Here is a 17763-nt window from a genome sequence, read left to right on the forward strand (position 1 = left end):
ATTCGAAAAATGTGCTTTTAGTTCCTATCAATGATAGTTGTTGTCAGTGATGTATTAGTTATAGTTTTCAATTTAAGAAATGAGTTATTAGTTGCTATCACTTATATATTTCTATGATAGCCAAATAGTGGCTATTGCTGATATTTTTCTATCAATGGTAATGTTTTGATGCTTTTTGTTGTTTTGAATTTAATATCATGTTATACTTGTATGTAAATAATCAGAGTCTTTTGATTAATTTGTTGATATATATAGTGTGTTTGTATATCGTTATCGATGCATATAAGTATAGAATGATATCCTTTTACATTGATAGTCATAAAGTATATCATTGATAGCTACTATCAGTTATATCTTTATATTGCTATAATATAAGGGATATCACTGATAGTATTTATGTATTATGTAATGTAGTATTTGAGATGAAATGACTCTTCGAGATTGTTTGATTATGCCTAAAAGTTTTCATTGATACCATGATATCATAGTACCACTGATAGCATGCTATCCATGATAACATATTATCAATGATAGTATTGATAGACTTCATCTTTTAAAGTCCTATAAAAAGGGGAAAAAACTATTGGCTTATCATTTCTCATTTTTTTGAGAAATAAACTTGTTTAATAACTATTATTGTTTCTTATTTCAAACTTTTAATAAATGTTTTTAAAAATGGTGCAAACTTGAGGATTAAAAAAAGTAGTTTCTTTCAAATCCGTTTTCATTTGCTATTTATATTTAACGTTTCATTATAGTAATCAAACTTGATGTTTGGCTTGTTGGTATTAGGTTACTTATGACTTAAATATTTTCAAGTCTTGGGATATAAAAAAAAAATGAAAGAAATTGGAGAAAATGAAAGGAAAAAAAAAGAAAAAAAAAAGGGAAGAAGAAGGCATGCACAAGGGATGACAAAATTGGAAATTTAAAAAAAATCAAAAATTGATTCATCAATTATTCAATATTTATAATATTTTGAAGATTTACTATATTTTTAGATTTTTTTTGTCATATTGTTCCATCTATTACAAATATCCTTTTACAAAAAGTATTCAAAATTTTCTAATTTTACAAATATGTGTAATCTGTTTCAAAAGATCTTTCATAGCACAATTACATACATAGCCTTCATTCAATTTGATTGTTATGTTAAAAAATAAATTAATTAAAAAAAAATCGGCACTAACCAAAATCCATTCATCCCCAAATTACAGAAAATGCACAAAATCCAGAAAATGCAAAACATTGTGCATAAAAGATAGAAAATAACAAACATTTAAGAACATTTAAAGAATTTTCATGCTGCTGAAAGTTGGATCAATTTGATTTAGATTTAAACAAACATTTTGAAAATTAGTTTGTCAATCTTGTTTCTTATAAATAGTTGGTAAAGCTTGATATGAATTCTAAACATAAATCTTGAAACTAAAACAAAATTCATATACACATTCTTCTCGATTTTTCAAGCAATACCAATAAGATGAAATTATCAGATTCTTCATTTTCATGCATAGATTTTCTTATTTTGTGTTTTTAGGTCTGCGGATGCCGAGCTCGTGAAAATTGTTACAAAAACATTTGTGAATGGAAAATTACTCTCTTGAATTTCTAATGAAGGGCTCACTTGGGAAGTTAAGACTTTCTATGAACTCATTTTCCTTTATTCTTGTTCATTATAAAGACAACTTTCAATTCTCTTTTTCTATGTGCCATAATTTTTTATAATTAAATTTTTACTCGATAATATTGTTTTTTAGTGGCTGACTTCAAAGATCATTTATTTGTGGACTTCATATGTTTTTTTGTTTGGGGTATCGAGTTATTTGGTCTGAGCTTCATATGTTTTTTTAATTCCAAATAATCTGTTTTTATGATTACTACTTTTGTTATGAAATTTTTTTATTCGATAATTCTATCAATCTTTGTTTGAATAAAATATAGATTACAATTTTTTTATTTTAATTTTTAAAGCTTTTCTTTATTTCTTTCTTGGGTTAAGTTCAAGAATAATGTGATTTTTAATAGTAATGATAAAAATGGGGTACATAGGGGAAAAAAATTCAAAAATAGGGTTAAAGGGAAAAGTATTAATAAAAATATAGTAGTTTTGTATGGGAAAAATTGTGTACCCACATCATAGACCCTAGATGGCTGCCATGTGGTGGACTTGTTAATGGACCAAACTCTTAGACTCCATCCACAATTTTTTTTTAAAAAAAAAAAATTTTAACTAACAATTTTCTTCCTTATTTTATTCTTGGTCTTTTATATCAAACTCATTTACTAGATTTAGTACTCATGATAAAATGTAATTTTATTGGTTCACTAATTTCAAGATAAAAGTTCACATGAAGCTAAAAGTTGTTTGAATTATAAGTCACTCAATTTTTCACATGGTGGTTGTTAGGTCTCGTAAAAGACTATCTTTTCCATGATAAAACCTTAAATTCTATCATTGTTTGTTTAAAATGTCTATTTTTGTAGGTAAATTCCAATCCCGACTCAACAAAGTTATTTTGGAAGATTTGGAGCTAATTCAAGCCAATTGACACCAAAAGATCACTTAACAAGAAGATCCATGATGAACTACCACTTTGTCCCTCAAGAGGAACAGTTCAACACACTTCAGCAATGTTTGCAGCGTCGTAACGCTCCTTACAAAACTGAGTCTGACGCTAGCTCGACGCTTGAAGACAAAATGCATCTATTTGCTGCAAAACAGGGCAATATCGCAATGCTTGACCCAGGGTCGCAACGCTCCGAATAGCCCGCATGCGCATGCCTTGCACAACCAAGAGTTAGCGTAGGGTTGCAATGCTAGCCTAACGCTTCTTGGCTTTTCTACGATTTACTGTTGAAAAGCTAGCTTTGGCGTCAAGACGCTATGCCTGCTGATATAAATTTCGTTGTTTCATTTTCAGCAAGGGAGGAAAGAAAAACTAACTTTTAGGGAGAGACTTCGGATTTACAAAGCTATTCTTGTAAATTTTGGAGAGATTCAATCAATTTGTATTCAATCCTTGTACCAATTATGGAACTATCAATGGATTTCTTGAAGAATTTCATCATCTATGAGTAGGTAATCTTTTTCCTTGGGGAATTATGTAAATTGGCACTTTCTTGAGACTTTTCCTTGAAATTTCTTTCATGTAATTACTTTCTTTTGAATATTCTTGCTGAGATTTAAAATAAAATTGATGAAGAATGAATTGACAACTCAAGATTAATTAATTTTTGTATGCAAAAGTTACATAGTTCTGTAACAAATTTGTAATTAGGGTTGCGTCTTAATAGAAAATGTGGTCTTCTTTTCCTTTTTTTTAAGGAACCTATTGAGGGATTAATTGTGAAATGTCCTTAGGAAGCAATTAAACAAATTAGCTAATTAGGACATTAGGAATTTATTCTTAATAAACTATTGAATAATATAATTACACAACTATTTGTTAAGTCTGTTAGAATTATTTAATTTACATAAAATCCCCAAGATTTCATTTTTAATTGAATCTTATCTCATAATCTCTCTTACTTCTCTCATTACTAAATTTCCTATACCAATTCTTGCTTTTTCACTTTAATTTTTAGTTCTTTAAAACAAACACCTCCCCCGTTTAATCTTTGCATTTTGCAATTCAATTAATCTATTTTAGACCAATCAAGAGGTTTTTGTGGGATCGACCTCTCACTCCACTATTGCTATGTGCTAGTTTTAGTTAGAGTATTATAAATTTCATTTGTTTTGGGTAAGATAGAATTTACGACACCTATTTTAGCTCAAATAGTGATTGTCTTCACGTGCCCTTAGATAACTTTGTCCAGTTGTCGTTGCCATCTACGACGAATACGTCCTCGATCAGTGTCAACAACATTGAGTCGTCTTGTTGGCTGAAATACTTTCTATATTTACCAAGGTTTGGTCAAACATTGAACCCAACTTTGTATTGAATATTGTTGTACATCTTGGTCTGTATGATGAAAAAAATTAATACTAAATAATGTTCATATCATACATTTTGGAAAACGTAAGACAATAAAACTCTTACCATGAAGTAATAGTAAACGCCATTAGGTGTGACAAATCATCTCGTGATTGAATCATACCTAAAAAAAATAGTCATCTGATGCAGCTAGTCCGTTTGTTATTTCTCCTTGTGCACAACGATTATGACGTGCATACTCGTACGATATATATTTTGCATGTATTTGGTGCATGTATTGTTCGTACTTACCTCTCAAATCAATCTAGTATAGTGTCAAGAGTGTATAGCACAATGACGGTACCGTTGGTCGCAGACCAAACTACTTCAACACACGATCTGGTTGATGTCACTATGGAAGCATATAAGAAGGCTAACGGTCAACCAAATGTCTTGACCATCACAACAGTAATCAGGCAGTAAGGACCAAATATCTTGTGTGTATGGTGTCTAATTAATTTGGAAAAAAAAAAAAAGAATAATTAGACACCAAAAGTGTGTATATTATTTGTTACTTGAATGTGCATCAGTCGGTCAAATATATGTTGTCTGGAGGAGAGATAGTGTGTATAATTTCAAGTTTGAAAAATAGATTAGAGATATTAATACTTATTTTATTCCAAAGAGAAAAAAAAAAACAAACAAACAAACAAATAATTTATCATCTATTTTATGTTATTGAAACCTAAGGTTAAACGGAGGTTGAAATAGCTTATGGCCCAAGTTTGTTCATCTCATTTTTACTAAATGTTTTTACTTTAACTAACCCTTTGTTTCAAATGTTCTGATCTGAAATATATTGATGAACGCGTGGTGAGGGACACTTATGGTGGAGTTAAATTTGGAAACAAATTAATTGGGATTGTATTTTCTTTTCAGATGGGAATTATCCAATTTTCAACGGAAACTCTATCGAACTTTTTATTGAATTTTTAAAAAATGTTTTTTAGAGTTTAACAATAGATTTCATAGTTTAATTGTAATCTATTGTCGTCATGTCACGTCCCAAATTTGATAGGGTAGGTGTGACATGTATTCACCAATTCACTTGAATCTAAACTTGAGTAAGATTATCCTTGTCAATTTTAGATTTCGACATGCTTGTTTCACTTTTAAATTTAGTCAAAATGATTTCATACTAAACTTTTTGTATGTGTATTTGAACAAATGTATGATGCATTATCATTATTTACAAAATAACACACACTTAATTGGAAAATATATTAGTTATCAAAAAATGTTATTAGGTTTTGATACAATCAGCTTCTTTTGGTTCAATAATGCCAGGGATAGAACTATTAACCATTGGAACTAGATGCTTTGTTCGCTGAACTATTTGTAGATTGATACTATATACTTATAATTATATTTAACTATATAAATCAATAAAAATTAAAATCCCATTTAGTAATCATTTGATTTTTTATTTTTGTTTTTTGAGAATTAAACCTATTTCATCTACATTTCTTACAATGATTTACATCTTTTTTAAAAGTAAGTATGAATTTTTAGTTAAATTCCAAAAATAAAAACAACTTTTTGAAAGCTACTTTTTTTTAGTTCTCAAAATTTGATTTGATTTTTTAAATCATAGGTGAAAATAGATAACAAAGGAAGAAACTTGATGGTGAAAGTAGTATTTATAAACTTAATTTTCAAAAACAAATATAAAAATAAAATTGTTATCAAACGAAGCCTAAACTTTTCTCTTTTATTTCAACTATATAAACTGATAAAAACTAGATTTTCTCTTTGGGAAAGCTCAACAGAAGTAAAACTTGGTTAGTTCTAAATTTTTACTTAGGATTGAACTTGTTTACTTGTAAAAATTGAACAAGAAAATGTAATACTTAGCTGATTTTTATTTTGGATTCAAATATATTAACCAGCAAACGATATATCTTTTTTTTTTTTAAGAAAATAATATATAATTTTCAATTGAGTAGTCAAATAACAAATTTTGGACATGATAATCCCACTACCAATCTTATATATATAAGTGCTCTTTTGAATTTATTTCCTAGGAAAAATACTTAATTCTTACAAACTTAATATTCTAAAAATGAGTAAATATATCATAGGGTCTACCAACCTAGAATATTAAAATCTTACAAACCTTTCAGATATCTGAATAAAATCAAGTGTTAAGTAGTTGCAATATAAATAAACACATTGTCCGATTAAACCTCTCTGTATTAACTCAAGATAATCGAATTTTCTATCATGTGAGAGCCTTGAAATATCGTCTAACAAGTTCTCATGAGAATAATCGAGCAATTGAAACAAAAATCAAGAAAATTCATCACTTTATATGCCTAAAATGATGCAACCAAAAGTAAAAAAGAATAACAAATATATCTTGGAACTTAATTGAGAATAAAAATCCAGGTATATAGTATCTTCCATCGAAACCTTCAAGTAGGTTTGTGAGCTCTAAACTCATTATGATACCAAATTATTTATTCTTTTGACAAATACAATACACCATATAAACATGGTCGAAGGCTACATGTCAACAAACTATCAATGGCTATCATCCAAAGTGCCAACTAGACACTTCTCCAGCAAAAATTCAGCATTCACCCAAGCGTGATATTTATCTATAGATTGTTGTTTAAGGCCAACTTATCGACCACAATTAGGATTCATTATATAAACGGATGGAAGTAGCACGGAAAATATAATCAGGTGTAGGTGGCAGCAGTAAGAGCATGTTTGGGAATGATTCTGAAATTATTGTAGTCACTTTTGTCATATTCAAGCTCACTTCAAAATACATTTAATCACTCCAAATTAATTTAATATTTAATTTTTCACTTTTAAATGTAACTTTCACGTCATTAAAACTGATTTTGTATGATTAAAAGCATATTCTGAAGTGATTTTGAAGATGACATAAATTATTTTAACAAATTGAGAATGAACATTCCCTGATTCCATAAAAATAGAAGTGAAACTTTATAACAAAAAACTGAACAAAATTCCAAGGATACTGAATAAAGATGTACAATCTTTTCCCACTGCCTTCATGAGTATATCAGCACCTAATAAAGAAGTTTGTCAAAAGGTCAAGAACTCCGAGTCGGACAGTCTACCCAAGAAAATCTCTATGTACTCTAAATTCTAATAACTCTAAACCATCATTTAAAAATGCATTTCAAGAATCATAACAAACAATAACTAGAAATACATATGAGAATCAACCAGCAATATATAAGTAGAACTAAAAGCTAGGAGCTACCTATCTAGGTCATGAATAAAAGAGTAATCATCCTTCAAAGACTTGGATAACATGATGTTGTAGCCAATTGCCCTCTTAAACATAAAATATTAGGAGTTATATGCAAGAGTGGTAACTCATGAACATGAGACACCATAACATGGATTACAAACTAATCATGCTACTCTACCATCTCTGACCTCTCAGGCACACCGACTACAATCAAATGTATTAAAATTCACTAAAAACGATTTTAACATGGAAAAAAAATTGCATAATGCTCATACCTCCAGGGTGAAACTTCATATAAGGAGATATATTATACACACGACCTTTCAGAACGGTCCACATAGAGCCCTCAGTCCGATGTTCTTTAACTTCACTCATAGGGATAAGCCTTTTATTTGACTGGCCTTTCAACCCTAATCCACACTCAGGAACAAATGCTCAAAATTAATAGCATTATTTCTCAAGGGGTAAATTAATAGCATTAGCCTACCAGTAATCATGTACACAATACAACGGACCTATTTTGCAACAAAAATAACAACAATCCTATTAATTCTGATGTAGGCACAACAAAAATGCCAGTGGATCCTCTGTATGAACATCAACTTAAAGCAATGTGCCAGGGTCACAAACTTAAGGTTAAAAACTATTTGAAGCCCTCTGTACTTCAATTTCCAACAAGTTAGTCCCTATACTTTCAACTTTGTAATAATTTAATCCCTAATTTTTTTAATGTAACAATTTAGTCCTTGTATGTTAGAATTTAGTAATGATTTTAATCCCTATTGTGAAAATTATTTTTAAAGTTTAATATGATTTCTAAATTGGAAACCAAATGAAATTATAAACTACAAAGGTTAGGTCATCATTATCACTTAATTTTGACTGAACTCGTCACAAAAGAGATTAAAAGGTTACATATAAAAGTACAATGACTAAATTGTTACCATTTTTAAATTAAAGGAGCAAGATTATTAAAAACTAAATTCAAGGGTTGGATTGTTGGTTTGGACTAAAAGTGTTCTTCACCAAATCAAAAGATACAAAATTGCCATAATCAACAAGAAGAATACAAGAGGTGCTAGATATGCTCGAGCAAATCATAATACCAAAATGCATGGCAGTTTAACAAGGTACCATTTCCACAAATACCTGCAAGATCAGGATGGGTTCGAGTAAGCTTAAGCCAATCCATTTGACTATACCCCTTCTCAAAAGGAACCTTTGTTCGAGCTGCAGGCTTACGCACAGCAATCCCCTGTTTTCCTGAATTCTTCACAACCTTTCCAGCATCTTTTGGCACCTCTTCTGTTGACAACGTACTTGATTGTTTTGAAGACGACATATCAATAACGTTGAAATCCAAGGAACCAACTGTTGCCTGCTTTCTGGAAGTGATATTGTTCGACAATTTGTCATTCCAAATGACGTGAGTCCTACTAACGGTGCCATTTGCCAATTCATCCCTTAAGGTAATATCACCTATATCTGATGCAAGATCCTTTGCCTCTCTATTATTTCTTTCAGGTAAACCCACCTACTAATATATTCGTGACAGTAACCATAATATAACTTAGGTTGGAGACAAAACATTTTTCTGACTGTAGAAGGTGAAAGATAGAAAGAAGAATGCACGTCATTGAGTTGAAAACTTAAAACCTAATTTTATAGCATAAAAATTATACTTGCCTGGCAAAATGTGAAGTCATCTTCAGAATCCATCGCAGCCTATTTACTCTCAAATTTCAAGCAACTTCTCTCCAACCCACAACTTCAAGAAATTGTTCTGCTGCATTACAATATCAGAAGTCATTTAAATTTGATATATGTTTTCAAATAATAAGGTGAAATGCAATTTATTTAACTAGTGTTAGTGAACTTATTTCTAAATCAGCACATTAAAATTCATTGTTTTTTTTATATCTGTGAGTATCCGGGCCAGCTTACGCGCACCTTGACTAATCTCATGAGACAACCCGCCTCATCCTACAACATTTGGGTATCAAAGAAACTCATAGGAAATTAATTCCTAAGTAGGTGGCTACTATGGATTGAACCCTTGACTTCTTAGCCATTTGTTGAGACTATGTCTCCTTTTTACCACTAGGCCATCCCATGATGGTTCACATTAAACTCATTGTAGAACTTCAGTAAATTGATCTTACTCTTATAAGGATATAAACACTGTCATTATCTTGTGAAAGTAAAGGTAAGAAGATTGAACAAATGCAGAAAACTATTTTTTATTTCGATAAGAATAACAACTTTCATTGAGAAAAAATGAAAGAATACAAGGGCAACAAAAATACCCCGGCCACAAACGAAACCTCCTAAAAGAAAGGAGTCCAACTTTGCAAAATGATACCTATAGGATAATTACAAAAAGTCTTCGAAACCGAAGCCCACAAAGAAACATGAAAACAAACCAAAGATCAAACCTCACTAGGGTCTTTATCCATCCCCAAAAAGTCCTATTATTACGCTCCCCCACAACACCCACCCAATTGCACACACCTCCAAAAGCCACAAAAAGCGACTCTTCTTCCCCAAGGTGGATCGAGGAGGAACATAGCAATAGCTCCCCTCTAACGTGCAATCGAAAAGCCAAACTCCTGACAAAAAAAAAAAAAACCCTCCCAAACAGAGCTAGTGAACTCACAACACCAAAGAATATCATCCAGATCTTCCTCCACCTTCCGATAAAGAATGCAATAGAACCGCCCAGCAAGCAAGGAGCGCTTCCTCAGACGATCCATCATATTCACACGACCATGTAAAATTTGCCAAGTGAAGAACCTCACTTTCCTGGGGACCTTAATTCTCCAAAGGATCAAAAAGATTGAGACATCTAAGGGAGAATGGTCCACAAGATTCTGAAAAAAGGACTTACACGAGAACCCCTCCAAAGGATTGGGTCTCCAAACCCTCACATCCCTTCTCCCGTGCCTAAAAGAGTGAGTCTCAAGCAGAGAAAGGAGAGAAGCAACATCCTTCGCCTCCCTATCGGATTGGTTACAACAAAACCCAAAAGAGAAGGAACGTGAATTCCCAAACCACACGACAAAGTCAGCAACAACGTGCTTTTTAAGAATCAACCAATGGTAGAGCCTAGGAAATAAAGCACAAAGAGGTCTCTCACCCACCCAGTGATTTTCCCATAAATAAGTATCCCTCCCCTCTCCCACCACACACTGAATAAACTCTGCAAAAGGCGGGAGCTTTTTTGAGATATCCTTCCATAAGTTCCAGTGAGAACCTTTAAACCGCTTGGACAACCACGAGGTGTATTTGCCTACAATAATCTTACACCATAAAGAGTTGGGCTCGAAATAGAAATGCCACAAGTCACTCTCTCCTCTCTCCTCCCTTCTCTCTCTTCCTCTCTCTCTCTCCTTCCTTAGCTCTGACGGCCTCCTCAGATCTAAATAGCCGCAACTCCAACAACTCTTTTCACTAGAAATTCAAAGATCTTCTACTATGGAAATCAAAAGTTGTAGCATCAATAATCAGCATTTTTGCTCTTGGCGAGTGGAATCCGACTTTTTCGTGGAAGATGTGGAAAAAAAACAGTCCCTCCCTTTATCATCCCAAATGATGGAAGGCTTGAAAGTGAATTTGATCAAGATTTTGAAGGAAAATCCTAAAGATTTTTTCTCTAAAAAGTGCAGAGTATATTGAGGCATCCATCGTATTATGTTGCTTATTTATTTCTAATACTTAATTATGTTGCTTATATTTAAAGCCTTTGTGATGCTTTGTTAATGACTTATATGTTCCATTTTGTGGTTTTTTTTTTTTTTTAATAGGATATGATGAGGGTGCTAAGATTGTGTCAACCTAGTTGAGATAATTTAGTCCATCTACTAATCCTTAGTTCTCTTGAGTTGTATGACTCTCTGTTTCCTTGTAATATAAACACTTGTTTCTCTTCATTATATCAATGAAAAGTTTGTTTCCGTTTCAAGAAAAGAAAAGAAAGGAAAAAAAAAAAAAAAAGCGCCACAACCACTTAGCTAGTAAAGCCTTGTTCCGTAACCTAACATTTCCAATCTCAAGACCTCCTTTTTCAATAGGCTACTCAGTGACCTCCCACCTAATCAAATGTGAATTCTGACCTCCCATAACCAAATGTGAATTCTTTCCTTTTCTTTCCTCAACCCCTTCCCAAAGAAAATCACGCATTGACTTCTCCAAACCCTTACACACCTTACAAGGGGCTTTGAAAAGGGAGAAGAAATAAACAAGGAGGCTAGACACAACAGATCTTATTAGTGTAAGTCTTCCAGCCTTAGAAAAATACCCTTTTTTCCAAGATACTAATCTCTTCCTAACTTTATCCACCACCGAGTCCCGAAGAGCAATCGCCTTGGGATTACTCTCAAGACGAATGCCAAGATAGGAAGAGGGAAGCTGTCCAATCTCACACCCTACCAACTCCAACCATCTCTTAAACTTCTACTCCTCACAATTGATCCCTGTGATGTTATACTTCCCATTGTTGATCTTCAAACCCGAGATTTCTTCAAAAACAGCTAGAATGTTATTCAAAGTTAAAAATGAGTTCTCATTACTAGAGCAAAAGAAAAGCATGTTAACTGCAAATTGGAGATGTGAAAGAATCGTTTTTTCCACCCCCACCTCAACAGGGATAAAAATACATCTTTCAAACACTTCCTCACCAAGCTACTCATAATATCCACCACAAGAAGGAAAAGGAAAGGGGATAAATGGTCTCCTTACCTAAGACCTTTAGTGGCCACCACTTTACCTCTAGGACTGCCATTTATAAGAAAAGAGAAAGTCACGTTTCTTATGCAGCCCCACATCCACATTCTCCATTTATAATCGAAGTCCTTCTTTTCCATCACTTTGTCCAGGAAATCCCAATCCACGTGATCATAGGCCTTCTCGAAGACAATCTTAAATAACACTCCCTCTTTCAGTTTTTGCCTATACTCCTCTATAGCTTCATTAGCCACAAGAGCTTGATCCAATATCTGTCTCCCAACTATAACAGCACCTTGCATTTCAGATAATGTTGACGGAAGCACCCTTCTCACGCGATTGGCCAACATTTTTGCAATAATCTTAACAAATGCAGTAAACTATGGAGATTCTCGAAAGTCAACCGTCCTAAAACCAAATCGGCACTTTAACATTTATCATAGGAATGAAGGGGGTAGAGCTTTTGGATTCGTGAACTGCACCAATTTATCACCTAAACACAACTAACGTGAACTAAACCATGATGTTAAACTCCTCGATACAGAACTGCGCAGCGTGAGTTGAAACAAAGCATCTAATGGCTGGTTCAAAGCGTATTTCTGAATCAAATTTTATCGAATCGTCCAGTACTATCGTTTGATCGTATATAATAGCAAAATGGTAAAACCCCTAAAATGGAATCACGGCATCAGAAGAGAACTAAGAGGTTTCACACTAGTTGAGATTTAGAACTAAAACACACGAGAGGAATGAATAAAGAATTCAGAACGAAAACATGACATAACAGAGAGACAAAAAACATCAAAAGTAAAGCTACCCAAATCGCTTGACAAAACAGAAACGGAAATGAAAGCAAAGGGGAACGCAAAACCACATAATTTCTAACATTCAAACTTGAAATTAGGAAGAGAACGTAAATGTCAATGCATTAGAAGAAATGTCAAGAAACTTACTGAATTAGAATCGGCCGTGGAAACGCCGGCGATCCAGTAAAAGCTTTTGGCCGGAATCCGAGATCCCCAATCTCGTCTATAAAAAGCAAAAAAAGAATTAAGGATGGTTGAATGTTGCGTACAGAATTGATGACCGGCTGCCGTAGTTAGGTTTTCTTTCTTTTCCTTTTTTCATCTTAATATTCTTTTTTTTTTTTTTTTAATATATCAGGGACTTAATATTCTTTGGACTTTAAAGAAATGAAAAATCAATTTTGCTCCCTAAATTTTTATAAAAATAATAATTTAGACCTGGACTTTAGTTTGTAATGATCTAGTCTCTATACTTTTAATTTTATAACAATTTAGTACTTAGATTTTAGTATGTAATAATGTAGTCATTGTATTTTTAAATTTGTAACAATTTAGTCCCCAACGTAAACAAATTTATCAAAATTATATATCAATTTTTATTATTTTATGATGTACATTTTTATTGGTTTATTTATTACAAAAGATTTCATTAAATCTTATTACTAGTTTTTAAAATAGGGACTAAATTATTACAAATTTCAAATACAAGGACTAAATTGTTACACAGTAAAATTTATAAATTGTTACAAAATTAAAAATCAAGAGATTAAATTGCTACATAGTAAAATTTAAGGACTAAATTATTACAAAATTAAAAACCGAGAGACTAAATCGTTATACTCTAAAGTTTAGAAATTAAATTGTTACTTTATAGAAGTAGGCTAGTGATTTCTACTCGATAAAACCATTATTTGAGTAAAGTTTTTAAGTACAATTACAAATTTCTAGAGAAAAATTTGGAAAACTTGTCTTTTTAGATTTGAGTTTTAAAGAATTTGTGTTTAGTTTTTAAATTTTTAGAAGGTAACTTTTTAGCTATTGGAATTTTTAAAATAAATACATTTGGTTGTTCATTTTTAAAATATATCTTTTTAATTTTCAAATTTTTTAGGATATATTTAATTCTTGGAGTATTTTTTTTATTGTATTAACTAAAAATAACAATTTTAAGAAATTATCACCTCTCTCAAATTATTTTTAATTTTATAAATAGCATTTTTTAAACGGTGTAAATATTTTAAAATATTTTTTATATTTAAATTAATTATATTAAAAAAAATAAAAATGTTTAGTAACCTTTTTAAGAAATTGTCAAAAATAGCACAGTTAAGTTTTCACCTTACAAAACTATCATGCTTTTTGAAAATTCGTAAAAATAGTTTTTCTCGATTCATCTCGAATGAGATCGACCACCGAGAATTAATTAAAAATATATATTTTTTTTTACTTATCGATTGTTTTGGACTTCTCGATATACACTGAAATTTGCTATTTTTTTAATGTAATCTTCCAAAATCTTATATTATTTTTGGATTTTCTCCAAAGTCGATTATGTTACTAAATATTATATCAAATTATTACTAATTTTTCAAAATTTTAGAATCTCGATGTTAATCTTGCCTGAGATTCCATTGACAATGCTCAAATATATGAATTTTAGTGTTAATTATGTCTGAGATTTTATTGAAAAAGCTCAAATATATAGAATCTCGATATTATTTTTCCTGAGATTAGCATCGATGCACATAATCTGGGTGTATAATCTGACAAAGTGTATCGAGAAAGCCTCAAACAATCTATAAGTTGGAAAAGTTGAATTTTTAACTAAAATCTCACAGACGACCTTGTCCGAGATGGATTGAGAAAAACCATTTTTATAAGTTTTCAAAAAGTATACTAATTTTGTAAGACGAAAACCAATTCGTACTATTTTTGACAATTTCTCAACTTTTTTTAACCTATTTTAAAATCTTTGCAGACTTAAAAGATACCTATAGAAAATCGAGAAACCAAACATTAAAAACATCTCTTCAAATAAAAATGTAATTTTTTAAAAAAAAATAAATTCAAAAATATTTTCTTTCTTCAACATATACTTGCATTTAATTGGTGGATAGGCTTTTAATTTGGTAGTGGTTTGAATTGTAAATTGAGAATATTTTATAAATTAAAGGATTTAACCAAATAATTTAATCCAGCTCCATTTTTTAAAAGTAAAACTGGAGTATAAGATTAGAACCACAAACCTTATGATTATTCACATATTTATATGTTAATTGTATTGTGGTCAATTTGACTGATTTGGAATATTTTCATTGATTTGACTTGAGTTATTGTACCATTTTGAGGAGCAAAAATACCAGCATTCTAGATTCATTTACTTATTTTTAAAAGCAAGTAAAGAGAATTTAAAAAATAGTGTACCTTAGAATTCAATTCAATCAAAATGAATTTATAATCTTCCTCGTATGAGATTCTTTACACCAAATCAATCCTAAATGCCTTCTACAATATTAAAAAAAAAAAAAAAAAAAAAAAAAAAAAAAAAAAAAACTTATGAACATCTAGAAGACCATATTAAAATTCCTTTCATACATAATTAAGTTCTTCCACATTTAGTGGCAGAAATTTTAGGGTTTTTTTTTCCCTCATGCCCTATGAGCTTCTTATAGTGGGTATATGCATATTATTTTTTTAGTAAAGTCAAAATTTTCTGCCACAATACATAATCAACTCATCCAACAAATAAGGCTTTTTTTTTTTCTTTATTCCACATAATATATAATATAGTAGGTAGGAATTTCGACCTAGGTTTGAAAAGAGTGGCTCCTATTAATTACGCAACCTTAAATTATTCTTTATTCATAATAATTGTCCATATAAGCATATATTCAAGAATATTCCATCAAATTATATAATCAACTAATAGTTTAATCAAACCGAACATAGTTCGATTAGATATTTGAGTGTGCTATAAACTACAAGGTTTATGGTTCGAATTTTCCTACCTCGATTGTACTAAAAGAAACCTTCTTAGAATCTGGCTTAATGTTTATATTTTACACCCTTTGTTAGTATGAAAATTTAATAATTTAATATAATGTTTAAACGAGAATAACTAAAAGAGAAGTGTGGACAATATACACATACTTGCAACATGTATGGAAAATGTTTGAAAATTGTTAAAATTACTTTTGTTGTTTTTAAAATTGTTTCATTTGAACTATGTTTTTAATCGTACTGATTTATTTTTTATGGTATAAAAATGTATTTAAAAGTGTAAATACACATAATAAATTGAATTTAAATAAGTAAATGTATGTTTGAAAATGATTTTGAATACGAGAAACATGATTTTATCACTTTTAATATTAATATTAGTGATAATTTTGACATGTTTGGGAGTGGTTTTGAAATAGTTAAAATCAGTTTTGTCATTTTTAAAATTACTCCAAAAATGTTTTTAATCATTCAAAATAAATTATAATAGTATACTAACATAAACATTAAAATTAAACCTAAAATTGATTTTAAACGATTAAAGATAATATTTTGAAATGAAACCATTTCAAAATAACTTTCAATCAATATACTTTATTTTCTCATCCATAAATCCATTTCTCATTTTACTGTTGTAAAATTTGAAGGGACAAAAATACAAACCAATAAATAAAAATATAACAAACATGGCTACGATTTATTTAAGTTGGAATATTATTTTGATAAGTGTAATTTTAGTCCCTACGATTTTAGTTTTTCCAATACAAATCTTGAACTTGGGTTAAATTTAAAAAACACTTCTATTGTCGTTATATCTTAATAATTTGGTCAAAATAACAATAGTGTACTGCTGAAATTAGTTTAATGATATTGACATGTACTCTAATTTAAGAAGTTGAAAATTCAATCCCTCACGTTGTAATTGTTGTACTAAAAAACCAAAATAGTGTATTTTAGAAAGATTCAACAAAACTACAAATTATGGTCCGTTTGGATTCACTTAATAAAAAAGTGTTTTTCAAAAAACTCATGTTTATTTAAAATCTTAAAAGCTATTTTGAGAAATTATCAAATACTTCAATTTTTTTCTAAAATGACATATTTTTTTAAATTAAATACTTAAAAATATATTTCAAATACATTCTTAAAATTGAAGCATATAACATCCAAATTGAAAATTTCAAAACTAGAAGGCTAAAATAAAATAAACACAAACAATGAAGACACAAATGGCAATTTAACTTTTCTTTGGGATCACGGGTGGAATGACAGAGAACCCAAATGTCAGATTAAATTATTTAAGGGTTAAAGTATCATTATCCAATTTTAGTTTCCATTTTCAAAGGTTCAAATTTAGTCACCGTTTTATTAAACCTTAAATTTAGTTTTTATTTTGTGTTGTTGTTTTTTTTAGAGAAAAAAAATTTGTTATTAACCATTAGTATTTTCACGATGAATTATTTTAAATCTCAAACTACTAAAAATATTTATAAATGTAGTAAAATATCATTGTCTATTAGTGATAGACGCATATAAACTACTAAAAGTTTGGTAATAAGATCGTTGAAAATTAAAGATGATTGTGTTGTACGTGAGAATATTATAAAAAAATTAGGGTAACAAATTAGCTTTGTATTTTATTTATAAAATTAATCGTGGATGTCTCTATAAAACTTTGATATTTTAATTCATAAACAATAAATTCAACTCAAAATTTTGAGCAAAGTGAATTATTTAACTATCAAATAATAATTTTAACTAAATTATTAATTACAAGTGCTTGTAAAATGAATAATTTATGACTAGTTACTTGATTACATATTTTGATGTATCAATTTGATGAATTTATATAAATACAATGTTTAATTAATAGAACAATCGAAATCAGTTTAAAAAATAAATATAACATTTTACGATTAAAAAATAATTAATTATAATTAATCAATGATAAATTAATTATAATTATTAAAAAATAATCTCATAAAAAAAAATTAATCATAATAATATTTAATTAACTATATAT

At 29.9% G+C, this 17763-nt stretch overlaps 1 protein-coding gene across 2 annotated transcripts; it reads right to left on the reverse strand.

The window, feature by feature from the left end:
• Positions 1-6316: 6316 nt before the first annotated feature.
• Positions 6317-13045, reverse strand: LOC120087105 (cytochrome b5 domain-containing protein RLF). 2 transcript variants are annotated; one of them, XM_039043986.1, is made up of 6 exons: positions 12888-13045; positions 8899-8998; positions 8362-8746; positions 7488-7622; positions 6974-7024; positions 6317-6580 (listed from the first exon to the last, which is right to left on the reverse strand). In XM_039043986.1, the coding sequence occupies exons 2-6, from the start codon at positions 8929-8931 to the stop codon at positions 6504-6506; spliced, it is 681 nt and encodes a 226-aa protein (XP_038899914.1). In that variant the 5' UTR covers positions 8932-8998; positions 12888-13045; the 3' UTR covers positions 6317-6503. The 2 variants fall into 2 exon arrangements, with proteins under 2 accessions (XP_038899914.1, XP_038899915.1); XM_039043987.1 differs by having other exon boundaries at positions 8899-8995; positions 12888-13035.
• Between the last annotated feature and the right edge of the window lie 4718 nt (positions 13046-17763).

This window comes from Benincasa hispida, chromosome 9 (assembly GCF_009727055.1).
Source record: "Benincasa hispida cultivar B227 chromosome 9, ASM972705v1, whole genome shotgun sequence".
Taxonomy (NCBI): Eukaryota; Viridiplantae; Streptophyta; class Magnoliopsida; order Cucurbitales; family Cucurbitaceae; genus Benincasa; species Benincasa hispida.